The sequence below is a fragment of the Tachypleus tridentatus genome, chromosome 2 (assembly GCF_004210375.1).
Source record: "Tachypleus tridentatus isolate NWPU-2018 chromosome 2, ASM421037v1, whole genome shotgun sequence".
Taxonomy (NCBI): Eukaryota; Metazoa; Arthropoda; class Merostomata; order Xiphosura; family Limulidae; genus Tachypleus; species Tachypleus tridentatus.
Genome location: NC_134826.1, coordinates 134400977 through 134417933, shown reverse-complemented (window position 1 = coordinate 134417933; position 16957 = coordinate 134400977). Strand labels below are relative to the sequence as shown.

General features: G+C 33.8%; 1 protein-coding gene across 3 annotated transcripts; it reads right to left on the bottom strand.

Annotated features, from left to right (window-relative positions):
- Window positions 1-10852: 10852 nt before the first annotated feature.
- LOC143236623 (uncharacterized) lies at window positions 10853-16731 on the bottom strand. 3 transcript variants are annotated; one of them, XM_076474975.1, is made up of 4 exons: window positions 16548-16731; window positions 15598-15750; window positions 14994-15115; window positions 10861-11172 (listed from the first exon to the last, which is right to left on the bottom strand). In XM_076474975.1, the coding sequence occupies exons 2-4, from the start codon at window positions 15746-15748 to the stop codon at window positions 11143-11145; spliced, it is 303 nt and encodes a 100-aa protein (XP_076331090.1). In that variant the 5' UTR covers window positions 15749-15750; window positions 16548-16731; the 3' UTR covers window positions 10861-11142. The 3 variants fall into 3 exon arrangements, with proteins under 3 accessions (XP_076331084.1, XP_076331090.1, XP_076331075.1); XM_076474969.1 differs by lacking the exon at window positions 16548-16731 and having other exon boundaries at window positions 10853-11172; window positions 14978-15115; window positions 15598-16346; XM_076474960.1 differs by lacking the exon at window positions 16548-16731 and having other exon boundaries at window positions 10862-11172; window positions 15598-16324.
- Window positions 16732-16957: the final 226 nt, after the last annotated feature.

Sequence of the window (16957 nt, the reverse complement as noted above, 5' to 3'; positions counted from 1 at the left end):
ATTGACTAGTGCTCCAGTCTATCATTGCTAAATTAGGGTTCCGATAATCGTCTTGTATTTTTTTTTTTGCGAAATTCGAAATAAACAAATTCACCGAGATACATTCTGAGGACCCTACTAGGCAGTACGGAAGTTTTGGTTTTTTTAATAATATCAATATTTTTAGTCGGTATCTTTGATTAAAATTTCTTTTCGTAAGGTAATAAATAGAACACACCTGCTGTGGTACTTACACACACCTTTTCAAGCTTGATCCGTTCCTATAACTTAATAAACATTGGTATAGGGTGTATCACAATAATCCGCGTTACTAGTTGAAGCCGCTTGGTGTCGCTACCCTACAGGATTCTTGTGACACAGCAGCTGGTAGCGCTTTGGTGAGATATCCGTGTATATGTTGATATTAGTTCACTAATTTTCAGAGTTGTTTCACATATTTAAACTATGAATTTATCACTCGACTTGTACTTTTTTACAATACGTTTCGCTTTTACCATGTTAATATGCTTGTCGCAATTCCTGCGGATGACGTCATTTCACCCTATCTTTCATACTGTGAACTTTGAACATTAAATTCTCATCCAGTGTCGTCATGGATATTACGTCTTCAAAACTTTACCCACCTACTTTAACAGCGCCCTCGCCCTCCAGGGCAGGTAACCAATCCTATGTAAGAACAGTTTACAGAAAACAATAGTGTGTGACTGACAATTAAACGAGACATAGAAAATTCCTCATACACTTAATAGCATTTAATATTACACTATGCAAACATATTTTTACTTTTTCTTGTTCCTGAGCAAAAAGTGTTGTTTCCCAATTGCTTATGCCTAAAGTAAATGAAAAAGACCTACTTTTCTCTTTAAACTTTGCTTTTGTGACCTGGGAGCGTATAACGACAACATGATGGTAGACTATATTTGGGGGTTGATACTTGAAAGTGGTTTACATTACAGTTGCAAATCTCGTAAAACTACTCACTTCTAAACAGTTGTGTTCATTTTTGAATAACGTTAGTATAAATACATGTAAATCTTGATTCATATATTGTTTTATTCATACCTTATGTAAATGAAAATGTGCAAATTTGTCCGTTTTTTTACATAGAAAATAGGTTAATTTCTAAATTTCATTATCCAGGTCACAAAAGCAAAGTTTGAAGGGAATAATGGCCATTTTCTGTACTTTTACAACATAAGTAATTAAGAAATAACACGTACTCTCCAGGAACAAAATTTGCGTGACATAGTGTTATATGTAGTTTAAAGTCTTATCTTAATTTCCTTTAAGTTATAACGGTATATAATAAACAGAGTTTATTAAGTTACAGCATTGTTATTCCCCACCCCAAAAAAAACAACAACAACAAAAGACCTTAGTTTGAACTTAATCTTACTTCGCAGCTTAACCCACGTCAAGGCTACAGCATTCAGTCAACTCTCTGTAAAACTGGTATTTTTTTTCAATTTGTTAGAAATAAGTGAACCGAAGAAGTTCGCCTTAGAGTGATTAATAGTATTTTTATACACACGCGCGTACATAGAGCAAAAAGTTCCAGTTTTTATAATAAGGAATTTTGTTGTTATTTAAACAACTTTGATATTTCGATCGTCTGTGTTTTCAATTACACAAATTTTAATATTTAAGAAGATCTTCTATTCAAATCAGAATTTTGTACTACTAATAGCGCTCTCCAACTCACCATTCACGCTAATTGGCTGTCACTTTTATAACGCACCAACAGCTTAAAGTGCTGGGATTATTTTGTGGTATCACATGGATTCGAACCCAACTGAAATCCAAAGATCTACAACAGGGCCAACCCGCGCCCAATAATTATCAAATAGCACTATATCACCTTTCATATAGAAGCGGGTTTCGATACCCGTGGTAGGCACAGCACAGACAGTCAAGCGTGTAACTTTGCGCTCAATTACAAACAAAGAAAACCTTTCATTTAAAAGACAACGGGCAAAAAGGTTTTTTTTCTCAATCTGAATACGCATTTAAAGATGAAATATAATCACTTTACATATAAAATCACAGCCTCGTGCAATTTGTAATCAATAAAAAATTTATGTTAACTCCATAAGAGATTTTAAAAGGTTCTGGTCATTAGCAATCGCTTTCTAAGTCATGTTTTCAGTTTTTATGTCTATTGTGTATGTGTGTGTATGTGAGAAACATTCGTGCCTAAATAGGGTAAATTTTAAACCAATTATGATCACTAAATTGGCTCAACTTGAGTAGACTACTTCTGAGGTAGCGCGCTCCCACACATCACACAAATGTAGATATTAACAAGGTTCACGTACAGCGAAAGTTCTGGTTGCGTGAGACGTCTCATAATTCAGTCGGTAAGGGCACTCACTTTTTACATTTCATTCGACATTGGCATTCGAACGAGGTTAATTATGTACAATTATCTCATTTGTTTCATGTGCGACAGCCTCTGCCCAGAGGGTGAGTGAAATTCTGTAAACATGAATTTAAAAAGTGGTGTATGCGTGTGTGTAGGGGTAAAATAACCAGGAAAACCCATGGAAAGTTAGCGTTTCCTCCCGACTCGGAAGGAAGGAAGACGTGTATCCTAAAAAAAATTAGGCTTAATAACACTAAATCTTGTTGAAATTAACCAGCAATTTAAAAAAAAAAGTGTTCGGTTATTTTAGTTTCTGCGTTAGCTTTATTCAGCATATATAGACGTGTCTTTTTGTGTCACAAGCGTAATTACAAAAAACGTTTAGAGTAAATAATTCCATGCGATAAACTCTCGAACTAAAAACGTAAGACCAAACTCCTATTGTTAGGATTCTTTCGAAAACAAAACGAGGATAAACTTTGTAACACTACTGCTAGTTACGTGCTGCCTTGTGTTGTTTTTATACAGTGTATTGATCCTGCCAATTAAGTACTCAAACGCCATCTATTTATTGAAACAATATGTATATAACATCTGGTATATATATATGAAGGTACTTTAGCACAGCATATATATATTATGTGTTTTAAATTTCGCGCAAAGCTACACAAGGGCTATCTGCGCTAGCCGTCCCTAATTTTGCAGTGTAAGACCAGAAGAAAGGCAGCTATTCACCACCACCCACCGCCAACACTTGGGATTCTGCTTTACTAACGAATAGTGGGATTGATTGGGACTGATGAAATTGTTTATTGTTTTAATAAATCGTTGTTCATGTTATTTATGAAAACTGTCTCCTAATACAAGTTACGTACATGTTTAATGGAACACGCATTTATCAGCTTTACAGCACTAACTGTATTTGTATTCCATCCTATTAAAATGACCTTATTTAATATAAAATATATCATTTTGGTCAAGGCTGTAGTAGATCCACAGAAGTGTCAAGCTGTATGGCGGCATTTGCATTGGTTTTGTTTAAAAGTTTATTTTGGCAAATTACATTCGACAATTCGTTTCGGCCCTTTGGAATATAAAGTTATTGACAAATCTTATCCTATCATATGGCAAAAATATTATTTCATGTGATGCCTATAGGAGGCGCTACTGATGTTTCCCAAGATGATATGAAAAGTAGTTTTTCATTATGATGAATAACTGCCCGGACATGTACTTCACCACCTCCTGTATGTTCCTTATGAAAAAGAAAGTCCTTCCTCATCTTTTCTCCAGGTAAATGACGAATACGAATCATACCACCAACTTTAGCAAGTCGTAAATAGAACTCATCTTCAGAGAAGACATGTTGTTAGTGTCCTCACTGTTAATTGGTTTTCTTTCATGCCCAAGTAACACAATGAAGGCGGTGAACTCTAGTTAATAAAGATTTGCAGATAGCCCTTTTTGCAGAATAACATTGTTTGGTCAGTCTCATGTTCACTGTTCTTCTGGATACCCTGGAATGAATGTTTTCATTCATGCCATACTTTCTTAAGTAACTGCAAGACTTCTTTCGACCTTGAATGTTAATCTGATCCGAACATGACCGTCTCAGGCAGTAGTTTTTCCTGGACCAACTACTAACTGTAGAGTCTGTTTATCAATGAAGGACCAACTACTAACTGTAGAGTCTGTTTATCAATGAAGGACTAACTACTACCTGTAAAGTCTGTTTATCAATGAAGGACCAACTACTAACTGTAGAGTCTGTTTATCAATGAAGGACCAACTACTAACTGTAAAGTCTGTTTATCAATGAAGAACCAACTACTAACTGTAAAGTCTGTTTATCAATGAAGGACCAACTACTAACTGTAAAGTCTGTTTATCAATGAAGGACCAACTACTAACTGTAAAGTCTGTTTATCAATGAAGGACCAACTACTAACTGTAAAGTCTGTTTATCAATAAAGGACCAACTACTAACTGTAGAGTCTGTTTATCATCAACTGGATGGTCCTTTAACCAGACTTTATCTTACATTTCCAAACTATGTTTTATCTCTGTTTAACAATCTAAATCAGGAAATGCAATAACAAGAACCCAGATGTATGTACTACACAATAGGGTTTTCTCTATTCGGTCTACGTTAGCAGAATGTTACTTAAAAATGTTTCCAGTATCATATGCCAATTTTAAATATCCAGTTAACTTAAACCTACTTAAGCAAATAACATTTAGCATAATGTTCAATACACCTGGGTAGCCGAGTTCATTTTCCCTTCAGACTGAAAGATCCACCTGACTTCCACTCACTTGAAGAAATAGCATAATATAAAGTTTAATGTACCTCGGTAGATACAGGCAACAGTTTCCTTTCAGACTTGACATGGAGTTGATGACCAACAGTTTATAAACTTTGAACTGCCGTGGTTAGATTTCTATATTAAAAGTGTTTCTCAGATAACAAATACATTTAATTTGCTGAGTACAATATTCACAAATCTAAATTCAATTAACCCAGCAAATATTTTTTTGAGAAAACAATTGATTATATTGTTCCATTGGCATCCCATATTCTGAATCTGGTACCATTGTTCGATATAAATTGTTTAAACAGTGAATGGTGCTTAGTAAGAAATGCAGAACTTGGCATGGTAAGTGACTTAAGTGTTACTCAGTTTTGGTTCTAGGTAAGCAACATTAAGAAAGGAAACAATTTCCATTATTTCCTTTACTTGGAAATTTTATGAAGAAACTCCTAGCTTTGCCTTACGCCAGTGCATCAGCTGAGAAAGTGTCCTCACAAATGAACTTGACGAAAACCAAAACTGTAAATCAACTCACATCATTAACAGTGAATGGAGTGCTTCATGCATAGAGGCATGGTATAGTACAAGTTATTATAATTTCATAATCTGTCCATTTTATCTGAAGAAGATGACAGAGGACTAGAATCAGACCATGTAAGTACTTACTATATATAAGTGTGTGTGTGTGCTTAAGCTATTATTGCCACTGTGCATTTTCTGGTGATTATACATATCATTGTCTCAGTATTTCTATAGATTATATATATGGGTATATGTTAGAGGGAAAACGTTAGTAGAAAGGGAAACTTTTGTGGCCCAGCCTAGGGAAATTCCTTCGACCAAACCACGCACCAGTGTTCCCAACAGCTTTGGAAGTACAGAATTTTCTGGACGAGAGAGAGAATTTCAGTAAATAATGAAATTTTGGGCAACTCCAGTAACATGCCGTCTGCTGGCATCGAGCTCAATTGAATCAAACGCTGTAGTTATTTAGCTTAAGTCAAAAAGGTCATTCAGTAACAAGTTATGTCTGCTTCCTACGATAAGAACATTTATTTTTATGATTATAAGTATATGAACCAAAGTGAGTATCACGACGACGCGGGCCTCAGTGAGAGCTGGATGAGTAAGTGGTTATCATTGAGAGCTTGTTGAAGTCCTACTTTGATTATTGCTCCTATGGTTGTATAAAAGTGCTCATTGAATATAATTTAGTGAAAGTTGAAACAAAAAGGTTCAAAAAACAAAAATCAATATAGAAAGAGATTTAAAAGTCAGCAACCTTTGGACTTCCATTCTCAACTAACAATTTTACCCCTAAGTTTCTTCATACAGAATCAATTCTCCACTGTATACACCTAAGAAACAGATCTTTGTACAGTACAGTAAGCATTTATTTAAAAAATGTAAAATATATTTAGCAACAAAATATTTTTGACAATAATTATCCTTAACCTGTGTTTACCAGACCTTTTATTGTACACCTGGACTAAAAACAAAACTAATTAATTTCTCTAACGCCAACGCACTGATTATGTAGTGAACCCGATTTCAGGTTTTAAAGAGAAAGTCATTAAAGAACATTAATAACATGCATGTCAAGATTTATTATTTGGTTTGAAGAACAAATTTGAAAAGAAAAACAATAGTAATTTAAAAACATGTTTCAGTGTTACAAAGATAAATATTCTTACTGTCTTTGTAGTGCCTAATCCATGTCTTCTGGACGCTGACAAATTTTGACCGTTCTACGATTTGGGTAAACTTACAACGCACTACATGAATTTCTCTAGAATGTTTACCATCACGCTATTCCAGTCAATGGCATGAACGTAACAACAATCCTATTCATTTGTGTGAAGCGTCGAGCACAGGCCAACTCCATGACCAGGTTAAAGGGATGGATGACCTTCCAAAATAGCCATAAGCACAAATGTTTAAACACCGACCTTTTACCAGGATTAGGAAGTAACACATCTTTATGATCCAAGTGTATGAACATTTCATGATGATGAGAATCCCACTTGAAGTAAAAATGTATTCAAAAGACGGCTGGTACGGGTATTAAAACTTTAATTAAAATAAAGTACAGAACACGTTTCGACCTTTATAGGTCATCTTGAGGTTAACAAAAAGAGTTTGCAACATTTTGGGTTGAAAAGAGCTGTTACATATTCTTCTCAAAAAGAACCAATATTCAATGGTTATGATGATGTCAAACAATATCAAAATATAGTTCTGATACATGCCGTTCCGTTGCGACTTTATATTAAAACTCATTTCAATATAACATACTTTATTCCGTATATTCAACAGAGTATTAAATTGTGTTGAAAAATCCTCTTCCAACGATTTACTGGTTGGTTCTCTTAATTTTTATCATAAAAGAAACCTGATTTGTATTTTATTAGAAAATAATGACAATCACTTCATGAAGTCCTTTTGTTACTCAACTAATTTTACAAATTATTTTATGATTTTGTTGTCAACTAGTGACTCCTAATTTCTAAGATATTTACTGTGCAAAACATATTATTCTGACAGAAGAGTTTTGGTTATTTTAAATTGTGTTTCAAATAGATTAAATATTACCGTATATATCAAAGCTGTTTCACCTATAAGTAGTATAAAAAATTCATGAAAACTGATGAAAAAAACATTGTAATTATATAATTTATTACAGCATGATATTTTTCCAATTCTGATTAACTTCAAGAGTCCAAACATGCTGAATACCAAATATTTTCTCGGTGTTCCACTTAGTTTGTAACATACTATAAATTCTACAGGAGTTTCAGATTCAAATACTCTAAACAATGTTAGTGAAATGTACTTCTCCGGTAACTGTGGCCTGCCATTTAACACGCAACCTGCACTGCTATTTTCAGTTATTGTAGGCTGTTTTCATTGCACTAGGTGTCTGTGACTTGTTGGCGATAGATTTCAAAAACAAACAAACAGCATGCAGTCCACTTGTTTAAAATAATATATTAAAATAATTTAAATATGTGTATAAATATTTGTAACGTTGTTGATCTTCGCAATTGTATCCAGAGATTTAACTAACTATTTCTGTTTTAGTCAAATTCCATACAGTCTGATTCAGTCACTTTAAAACAACATTTGACAAAATAAATTATTCTCTTCTGCTCTGTTATTAGAATACAAGCAGTGATAATTTCACTTCAGAAATCAACATTATACACTCCTTGTGTCTAAAATACCAGTCACACAGTTTAGATCCCTTTATCACACAAATTAGGTTTTAAACGAGTATTTATACTCGGACAGAGGTCTAAAGTTCCATATATTACTGCATGTTAAGATATAATAATAACCAGTTGAATCAACGAGAAAAATTCGGAAGGTTCTAGTAACATGACGGTTCGAATTCTGTTATCTGCTATAATTATTACCATTGGAGACAAGTCTGGGACCAAAGATTGGTGAAGTGAAATGTAATCCACAATAAATTATAGAACGTATTTTATTTTATTCAGCAAAGCCACAATGCATTATACACAACCTATCATAATTACCCATCAATATACACAACCTATCCTGATTACCCATCATTATACACAACCTATCCTGGTTACCCATCATTATACACAACCTATCATAATTACCCATCAATATACACAACCTATCCTGGTTACCCATCATTATACACAACCTATCATGATTACCCATCATTACACACAACCTATCATGATTACCCATCATTACACACAACCTATCATAATTACCCATCATTATACACAACCTATCATGATTACCCATCATTACACACAACCTATCATATACTACCTATCATTACACACAGCCTATCATACTACCCATCATTATACACAACCTATCATACTACCTATCATTATACACAAACCTATCATGATACCCATCATTACACACAACCTATCATACTACCCATCATTACATTACAACCTATCATGATACCCATCATTATACACAACCTATCATGATACCTATACTATACACAAACCTATCATACTACCCCATCATTATACACAACCTATCATAATTACTCATCATTACACACAACCTATCATATTACCTATCATTATACACAACCTATCATACTACCTCATCATTATATTACAACCTATTGTGATACTTCATCATTACATTACAAACCTATCATGATTACCTATCATTACATTACAAATATTATTATACTACCTATCATTATACACAACCTATCATGATTATCATCATTACATTACAACCTATCATATTACCCATCATTATACACAACCTATCATAATTACCTCATCATTATATACAACCTATCATGATTACCTATCATTACATTACAGTTTAATATACCTCCATCATTATATACAACCTATCATGATTACTCATCATTACACACAACCTATCATAATTACCTATCATTATACACAACCTATCATAATACTCATCATTACATACACAACCTATCATGATTACCTATCATTACACACAACCTATCATACTACCTACCATTATACATACAACCTATCATGATTACTCATCATTACACACAACCTATCATACTACCCGTCATTATACACAACCTATCATAATACCTATCATTATACACAACCTATCATGATTACCTATCATTACACACAGCCTATCATACTTACCCATCATTATACACAACCTATCATGATTACTTCATCATTACACACAACCTATCATACTACCTATCATTATACACAACCTATCATAATACCCATCATTATACACAACCTATCATACTACCCATCATTATACACAACCTATCATGATTACCCATCATTACACACAGCCTATATAATATTACCCATCATTATACACAACCTATCATACTACCCATCATTATACACAACCTATCATGATTACCCATCATTACACACAACCTATCATGATTACCTATCATTACACACAGTATATCATACTACCTATCATTATACACAGCATATCATACTACCTATCATTATACATAAACCTATCATGATACCTATCATTACACACAACCTATCATAATTACCCATCATTATATACAACCTATCATGATACCCATCATTATACACAACCTATCATGATTACCTATCATTATATATACAACCTATTATGATTACCCATCATTACATATACACAACCTATCATACTACCTATCATTATACACAACCTATCATACTTACCCGTCATTATTATACAACCTATCATGATTACTTCATCATTATATACAACCTATCATAATACTACCATCATTATACACAACCCTATCATAATACTCTATCATTATACACAACCTATCATACTACCCTATCATTATATACAACCTATTATGATTACCCATCATTATACACAACCTATCATATTACCTATCAATATACACAACCTATCATATACTACCCATCATTATACACAACCTATCATGATTACCCATCATTACACACAACCTATCATAATTACCCATCATTATACACAACCTCTCATAATTACCCATCATTATACACAACCTATCATAATTACCCATCATTACACACAACCTATCATAATTACCCGCCATTATACACAACCTATCATAATTACCCATCATTACACACAACCTATCATAATTACCCATCATTATACACAACCTATCATAATTACCCGCCATTATACACAACCTATCATAATTACCCATCATTATACACAACCTATCATAATTATATACCTCGAACAAGTTTCGGTCCCTGCACCAACTGTGATTAATACTTGAACAAGTTTCGGCCCTTGTAACGAGTTGTGATGAATACATCGGATAACTTTCGGACTCTGTACCAAGCTGCAATGAATATCTTCGACAAGTTTCGGCCCTTGTAACGAGTTGTGATGAATACATCGGATAACTTTCGGACTCTGTACCAAGCCGCAATGAATAGCTTCGACAAGTTTTGGTTCCTGTATCGAGTGTTTTGTGTGTGTGTGTGTGTGTTTTCTTATAGCAAAGTCACATCAAGCTACTAGCTAAGCCCACCGAGGGGAATCGAACCTCTAATTTTAGAGTTATATATCCGTAGACTTACCGCTGTACTAGCAGGGGGCCCCTGTACCGAGTTGTGATGAATGCCTCTGCGTAGAAATTCACTTCACGGTTTTAAGATGTAGTTTGTAAATAGAGATAATCGTTAAATTCCGTGTTATAAACAAGAAGTTAAACAAATTTTTAGACACAAATAAAAAGTTATCTTTATAATAAGAAATAAACCACTATAGTTTACAAACAATGGAAAGATACAATCTAAACTTAGAATATTACTTGTTAGGAAAACACATTATTCGTTACTTTAAATGCTTATGATAAAACGTATAATTTAAGTGTAGTTAAATGATTAATACAACCATACAAGATAAGGTATTATAAACTTTGGATTCTTGTGTCAGAATTACTTTATTATCCAACACCATTGATAAAGAATGCCTATTAATGGTCGGCTAAGGTCGTTGAGTCTGATATTCAACAGTCTGTAAAAACAAGACACGTTTTAGGTTTAAGAAAAAATAGTAAAAAGCAAGCACAATTTTAATGTTAGTTAATATTAATTCATCTATTTAGTTTTATCCATTGACATAACATTATAACCTGTGACAGAATATGCTCAATACAGATCCCCTCACATCATTGACATAACATTATACCTGTAATAGAATATACTCAACACAGATCCCCTCACATCACTCACATAACATTATAACCTGTGATAGAATACTCAACATAGATCCCCTCACATCATTGACATAACATTATAACCTGTGATAGAATACTCAACACAGATCCCCTCACATCATTGACATAACATTATAACCTGTGACAGAATATACTCAACACAGATCCACTCACATCATTGACATAACATTATAACCTGTGATAGAATACTCAACACAGATCCCCTCACATCATTGACATAACATTATAACCTGTGACAGAATATACTCAACACAGATCCACTCACATCATTGACATAACATTATAACCTGTGATAGAATACTCAACACAGATCCACTCACATCATTGACATAACATTATAACCTGTGATAAAATACTCAACACAGATCCCCTCACATCATTGACATAACATTATAACCTGTGACAGAATATACTCAACACAGATCCCCTCACATCATTGACATAACATTATAACCTGTGACAGAATATACTCAACACAGATCTCCTCACATCATTGACATAACATTATAACCTGTGATAGAATACTCAACACAGATCTCCTCACATCATTGACATAACATTATAACCTGTGACAGAATATACTCAACACAGATCCCCTCACATCATTCACATAACATTATAACATGTGATAGAATACTCAACACAGATCCCCTCACATCATTGACATAACATTATAACCTGTGATAGAATACTCAACACAGATCCACTCACATCATTGACATAACATTATAACCTGTGATAGAATACTCAACACAGATCCCCTCACATCATTGACATAACATTATAACCTGTGACAGAATATTCACAACACAGATCCCCTCACATCATTGACATAACATTATAACCTGTGACAGAATATGCTCAACACAGATCCACTCACATCATTGACATAACATTATAACCTGTGACAGAATATACTCAACACAAATCCCCTCACATCATTGACATAACATTATGACCTGTGATAGAATACTTAACACAGATCCACTCACATCATTGACATAACATTATAACCTGTGATTGAATACTCAACATAGATCCCCTCACATCATTGACATAACATTATTACCTGTGATAGAATACTCAACACAGATCCACTCATATCATTGACATAACATTATAACCTGTGATAGAATACTCAACACAGATCCCCTCACATCATTGACATAACATTATAACCTGTGATAGAATACTCAACACAATTCCCCTCACATCATTGACATAACATTATAACCTGTGACAGAATATACTCAACACAGATCCACTCACATCATTGACATAACATTATAACATGTGATAGAATACTCAACACAGATCCCCTCACATCATTGACATAACATTATAACCTGTGATAGAATACTCAACACAGATCCCCTCACATCATTGACATAACATTATAACCTGTGACAGAATACTCAACACAGATCTCCTCACATCATTGACATAACATTATAACCTGTGACAGAATATGCTCAACACAGATCCCCTCACATCATTGACATAACATTATAACCTGTGACAGAATATACTCAACACAGATCTCCTCACATCATTGACATAACATTATAACCTGTGACAGAATATGCTCAACACAGATCCACTCACATCATTGACATAACATTATAACCTGTGACAGAATATACTCAACACAGATCTCCTCACATCATTGACATAACATTATAACCTGTGACAGAATATGCTCAACACAGATCCACTCACATCATTGACATAACATTATAACCTGTGACAGAATATACTCAACACAGATCTCCTCATCATTCATTAACATTATAACATGTGATAGAATACTCAACACAGATCCACTCACATCATTGACATAACATTATAACCTGTGACAGAATATACTCAACACAGATCTCCTCACATCATTGACATAACATTATAACCTGTGACAGAATATACTCAACACAGATCCCCTCACATCATTCACATAACATTATAACATGTGATAGAATACTCAACACAGATCCCCTCACATCATTGACATAACATTATAACCTGTGATAGAATACTCAACACAGATCCACTCACATCATTGACATAACATTATAACCTGTGATAGAATACTCAACACAGATCCCCTCACATCATTCACATAACATTATAACCTGTGACAGAATATACTCAACACAGATCTCCTCACATCATTGACATAACATTATAACCTGTGACAGAATATACTCAACACAGATCCCCTCACATCATTCACATAACATTATAACATGTGATAGAATACTCAACACAGATCCACTCATATCATTGACATAACATTATAACATGTGATAGAATACTCAACACAGATCCCCTTACATCATTGACATAACATTATAACCTGTGATAGAATACTCAACACAGATCCACTCACATCATTGACATAACATTATGACCTGTGATAGAATACTCAACACAGATCCACTCACATCATTGACATAACATTATATCCTGTGATAGAATACTCAACACAGATCTCCTCACATCATTGACATAACATTATAACCTGTGACAGAATATACTCAACACAGATCTCCTCACATCATTGACATAACATTATAACCTGTGACAGAATATACTCAACACAGATCCCCTCACATCATTGACATAACATTATAACCTGTGATAGAATACTCAACACAGATCCACTCACATCATTGACATAACATTATAACCTGTGATAGAATACTCAACACAGATCCCCTCACATCATGGACATAACATTATAACCTGTGACAGAATATACTCAACACAGATCCCTTTCCCCACACCAGTAACATAGTGCTAATTTTTCGCTATACACATTGTTATTTTTTCTCAAACCACAGTGTTTTTTTTCATACAATATACTTCGCTCAACATAAATTGTTATTTCATCTTAACATACACTGTTCTCGTACCCACCCAATAACCCGGCATGGTCAGGTGGTTAAGATGCTCGACTCGTAATCTGAGGGACGTGGAATCAAATCCCCGTGACACTAAATATGCTTGTCCTGTCAGCCGTAGGGGCGTTATAATGGTACGATCAATCCCTTATTCGTTGGTAAAAGAATAGCCCAATAGTCTTACACTGATAAATTAGGGACGGCTAGCGTAGATAGCCTTTGTGTAGCTTTGCCCGAAATTCAAAACAAACAAACAGTTCTTACTATACCATATAGGACTGTGTAGTTATTTTGTTTTGAAAAAAAAATTAAAACAGTTTATTAAACAATCATTGTAATAAGTCGTTCCTTAAAAAATAGTGTATATACATACATATCCCAGTTAAAATTAGGGTACATTCAAACTTTTTACTAAATATGTTTTCTTAAAACACAGAATTATAAATAGAAGATACGGGCTATCAACTGAGTCCACCGACGGGAATCTAACCGCTGATTTTAGTGCACTTACCGCTGTACCAGGGGGAAGAACAAATAGAAGAAATGAACTAATTTTGTTGTTTTAACCACGCTCTCTTTACTTAATAAGGAATTTTAGCACGTTTCACAAACCATTAAACCTTTCAAATCCTTCCGAAAACAAGCTTAAAACAAACTTAATTGATGATATAAAATTATGTACTTTTGTTCCAACTTACAGTCACGACCAGGGTTGACATAGTTGACAGATCTTCCTTGTCATTTCCAATGTCTAGAAATACCTTCCACGCCTCTAGTGATCGGTCCACTAACTCAGGAAGGTCAGCCACTGGACAGACGGCTGTCACCGATTGTTCAAGACATATCACACATCAAATTAAAGAATAAAAATTACATCTTATACGGAACTGTACATCCTGTTTATGTGTCACAGTGATTATGAGAATTCTCCGAAAAAATTAGTTTTTCAACTGTTAAGTCAACGCATCATAACGTCAAAGCCTACATCAATGCTTTGCATATTTGTTTGTTTATTAATCAAGTAAGAATCATTGTTTTAAAAATATGTATTTTGTTGTGCTTATTTATCTTTTAAAAACTATGTTGTGACGTTTTTATTATTTTCTCTTTTAACACCACGAATATCTTTGAGAAATTAAACTCCCAATATTTATTTTAAGCAGCTAACCCTATCACAGAGAGAAATATTTCCCAGTTTTGTTTATTTTAACACTATTCAATATACAAAACAAAGATTACTTCATCTTAAAGACAGTCTTATTGGCGTGATAAACAATATGATGCTGAACGTTTTTTCTTTACCTGCTAGTTGTTTCAATTTATTTGTGATTCGTTGTACGGAATCGTCGAGTGTTAAGATATCTTCCCAAAAGAGGGCGCTCTTTTCGACAACGGGAGTTCTGTTGTAAATTGAATTAGCTGCAGCAGATATATAGTTGTTAGAAAGTAACATTTCTGCAAATAAAATAAATACAACTGGACAAATCATAATTTACTGAAAATATGGCTTGTTTAGTAATCTTGATCACAAGATTAAATGACGCTCGAAAGACGTGTATTTACATATATTAATAGAGAAGTCTATTAAATTATTGTAATAAATTAGTTGTTTCTGATTCAGTGTTCCTCGTAAAATATAAAGTAAGTGCTGCTACAACGCGGCCTTTAAATCCTCACACAGGACTCGGTGTCAGTAAATAACATATTATGATACAGAACCAACTGAACAAATACTATTGATGACGTAAAAGATAGATTTTCTGACACATTAAATCAAACAAAACGCCACACACTAGGTGTCGTAAGTAAAATGCAACAAAATAAAGTATTTGTTTGTAATTAAGCAGAAAGTCACATAATGGATTTTAACATGGTGAGTCCATAAACATATCACTATACCATTTGGGGAGTGGGGCAGATTAAGTATTCCAAGGGCGTAAAATTCGCAGAGATTTGTTGTAAATCTTCAACAGGAGACATGCAACTTTAATTATGCGTTTTCAGGGATTAGCACTTTTGTCTGTATTATTGCAATTTAAATTTTTTAATTTTAGTTACCTTATTAAACCATGTCCGTTTAAAAATTCCAAAGAAATTGGTTATAGAACGAACATGAGAGTGTGTGATGCTTAAATTTATGGTTTGATCCCTTCTGTAGACATAGCGTAAATGGTCCATTTTGTAGCAACAACAACGAAAACTAAAGGAGATTTTGCCTTCAAGTAGCAACATCATTTTAGGTTTATAATTACCTTGATTACAACAAACTGTCAAAAACAATAAATATTATTTTTCCTTCTCGATGTCTCAGCTTAGAAAACTCTTGTGCCTACTTTATTTATATCTAGAGGTACTTATCTATTTATTGGTTCCAAATTTTTCCTTCTACAAGAAGAAGCGTATTAAATGTAAAGCATAGTCTTCACGTGTCTGAAAACAAGGTTCAAGTTCTTCTGTTATATATAAATACATCAACTGAAAATTCGTTAGAACTTAGTCTATAAAAACGCACAAAAAGATGTCCGACGAGTCTCGTTTACAAAATAGTTGTTTCCAACAAGTTCTCGCGTCTGTTCTGTGTAATATTCTGTTTTCTTCGGATTTCATGTGGTGATAAAACTCGGTTTGTTTACCTTTATTTGAGTAGCTGCTGAAAGAACAT

Bases quoted from the DNA above. Each gene is read 5' to 3' on its own strand.
- LOC143236623 (XM_076474960.1), bottom strand. From the start codon at position 15,784: ATGATTTGTCCAGTTGTATTTATTTTATTTGCAGAAATGTTACTTTCT. The intron at 15,116-15,597 runs GTAAAGAAAAAA...AATCGGTGACAG, and splicing joins TAAATTGAAACAACTAGCAG to CCGTCTGTCCAGTGGCTGAC. The intron at 11,173-14,993 runs GTAAGTTGGAAC...TTGTTTTTACAG, and splicing joins TGTCAACCCTGGTCGTGACT to ACTGTTGAATATCAGACTCA.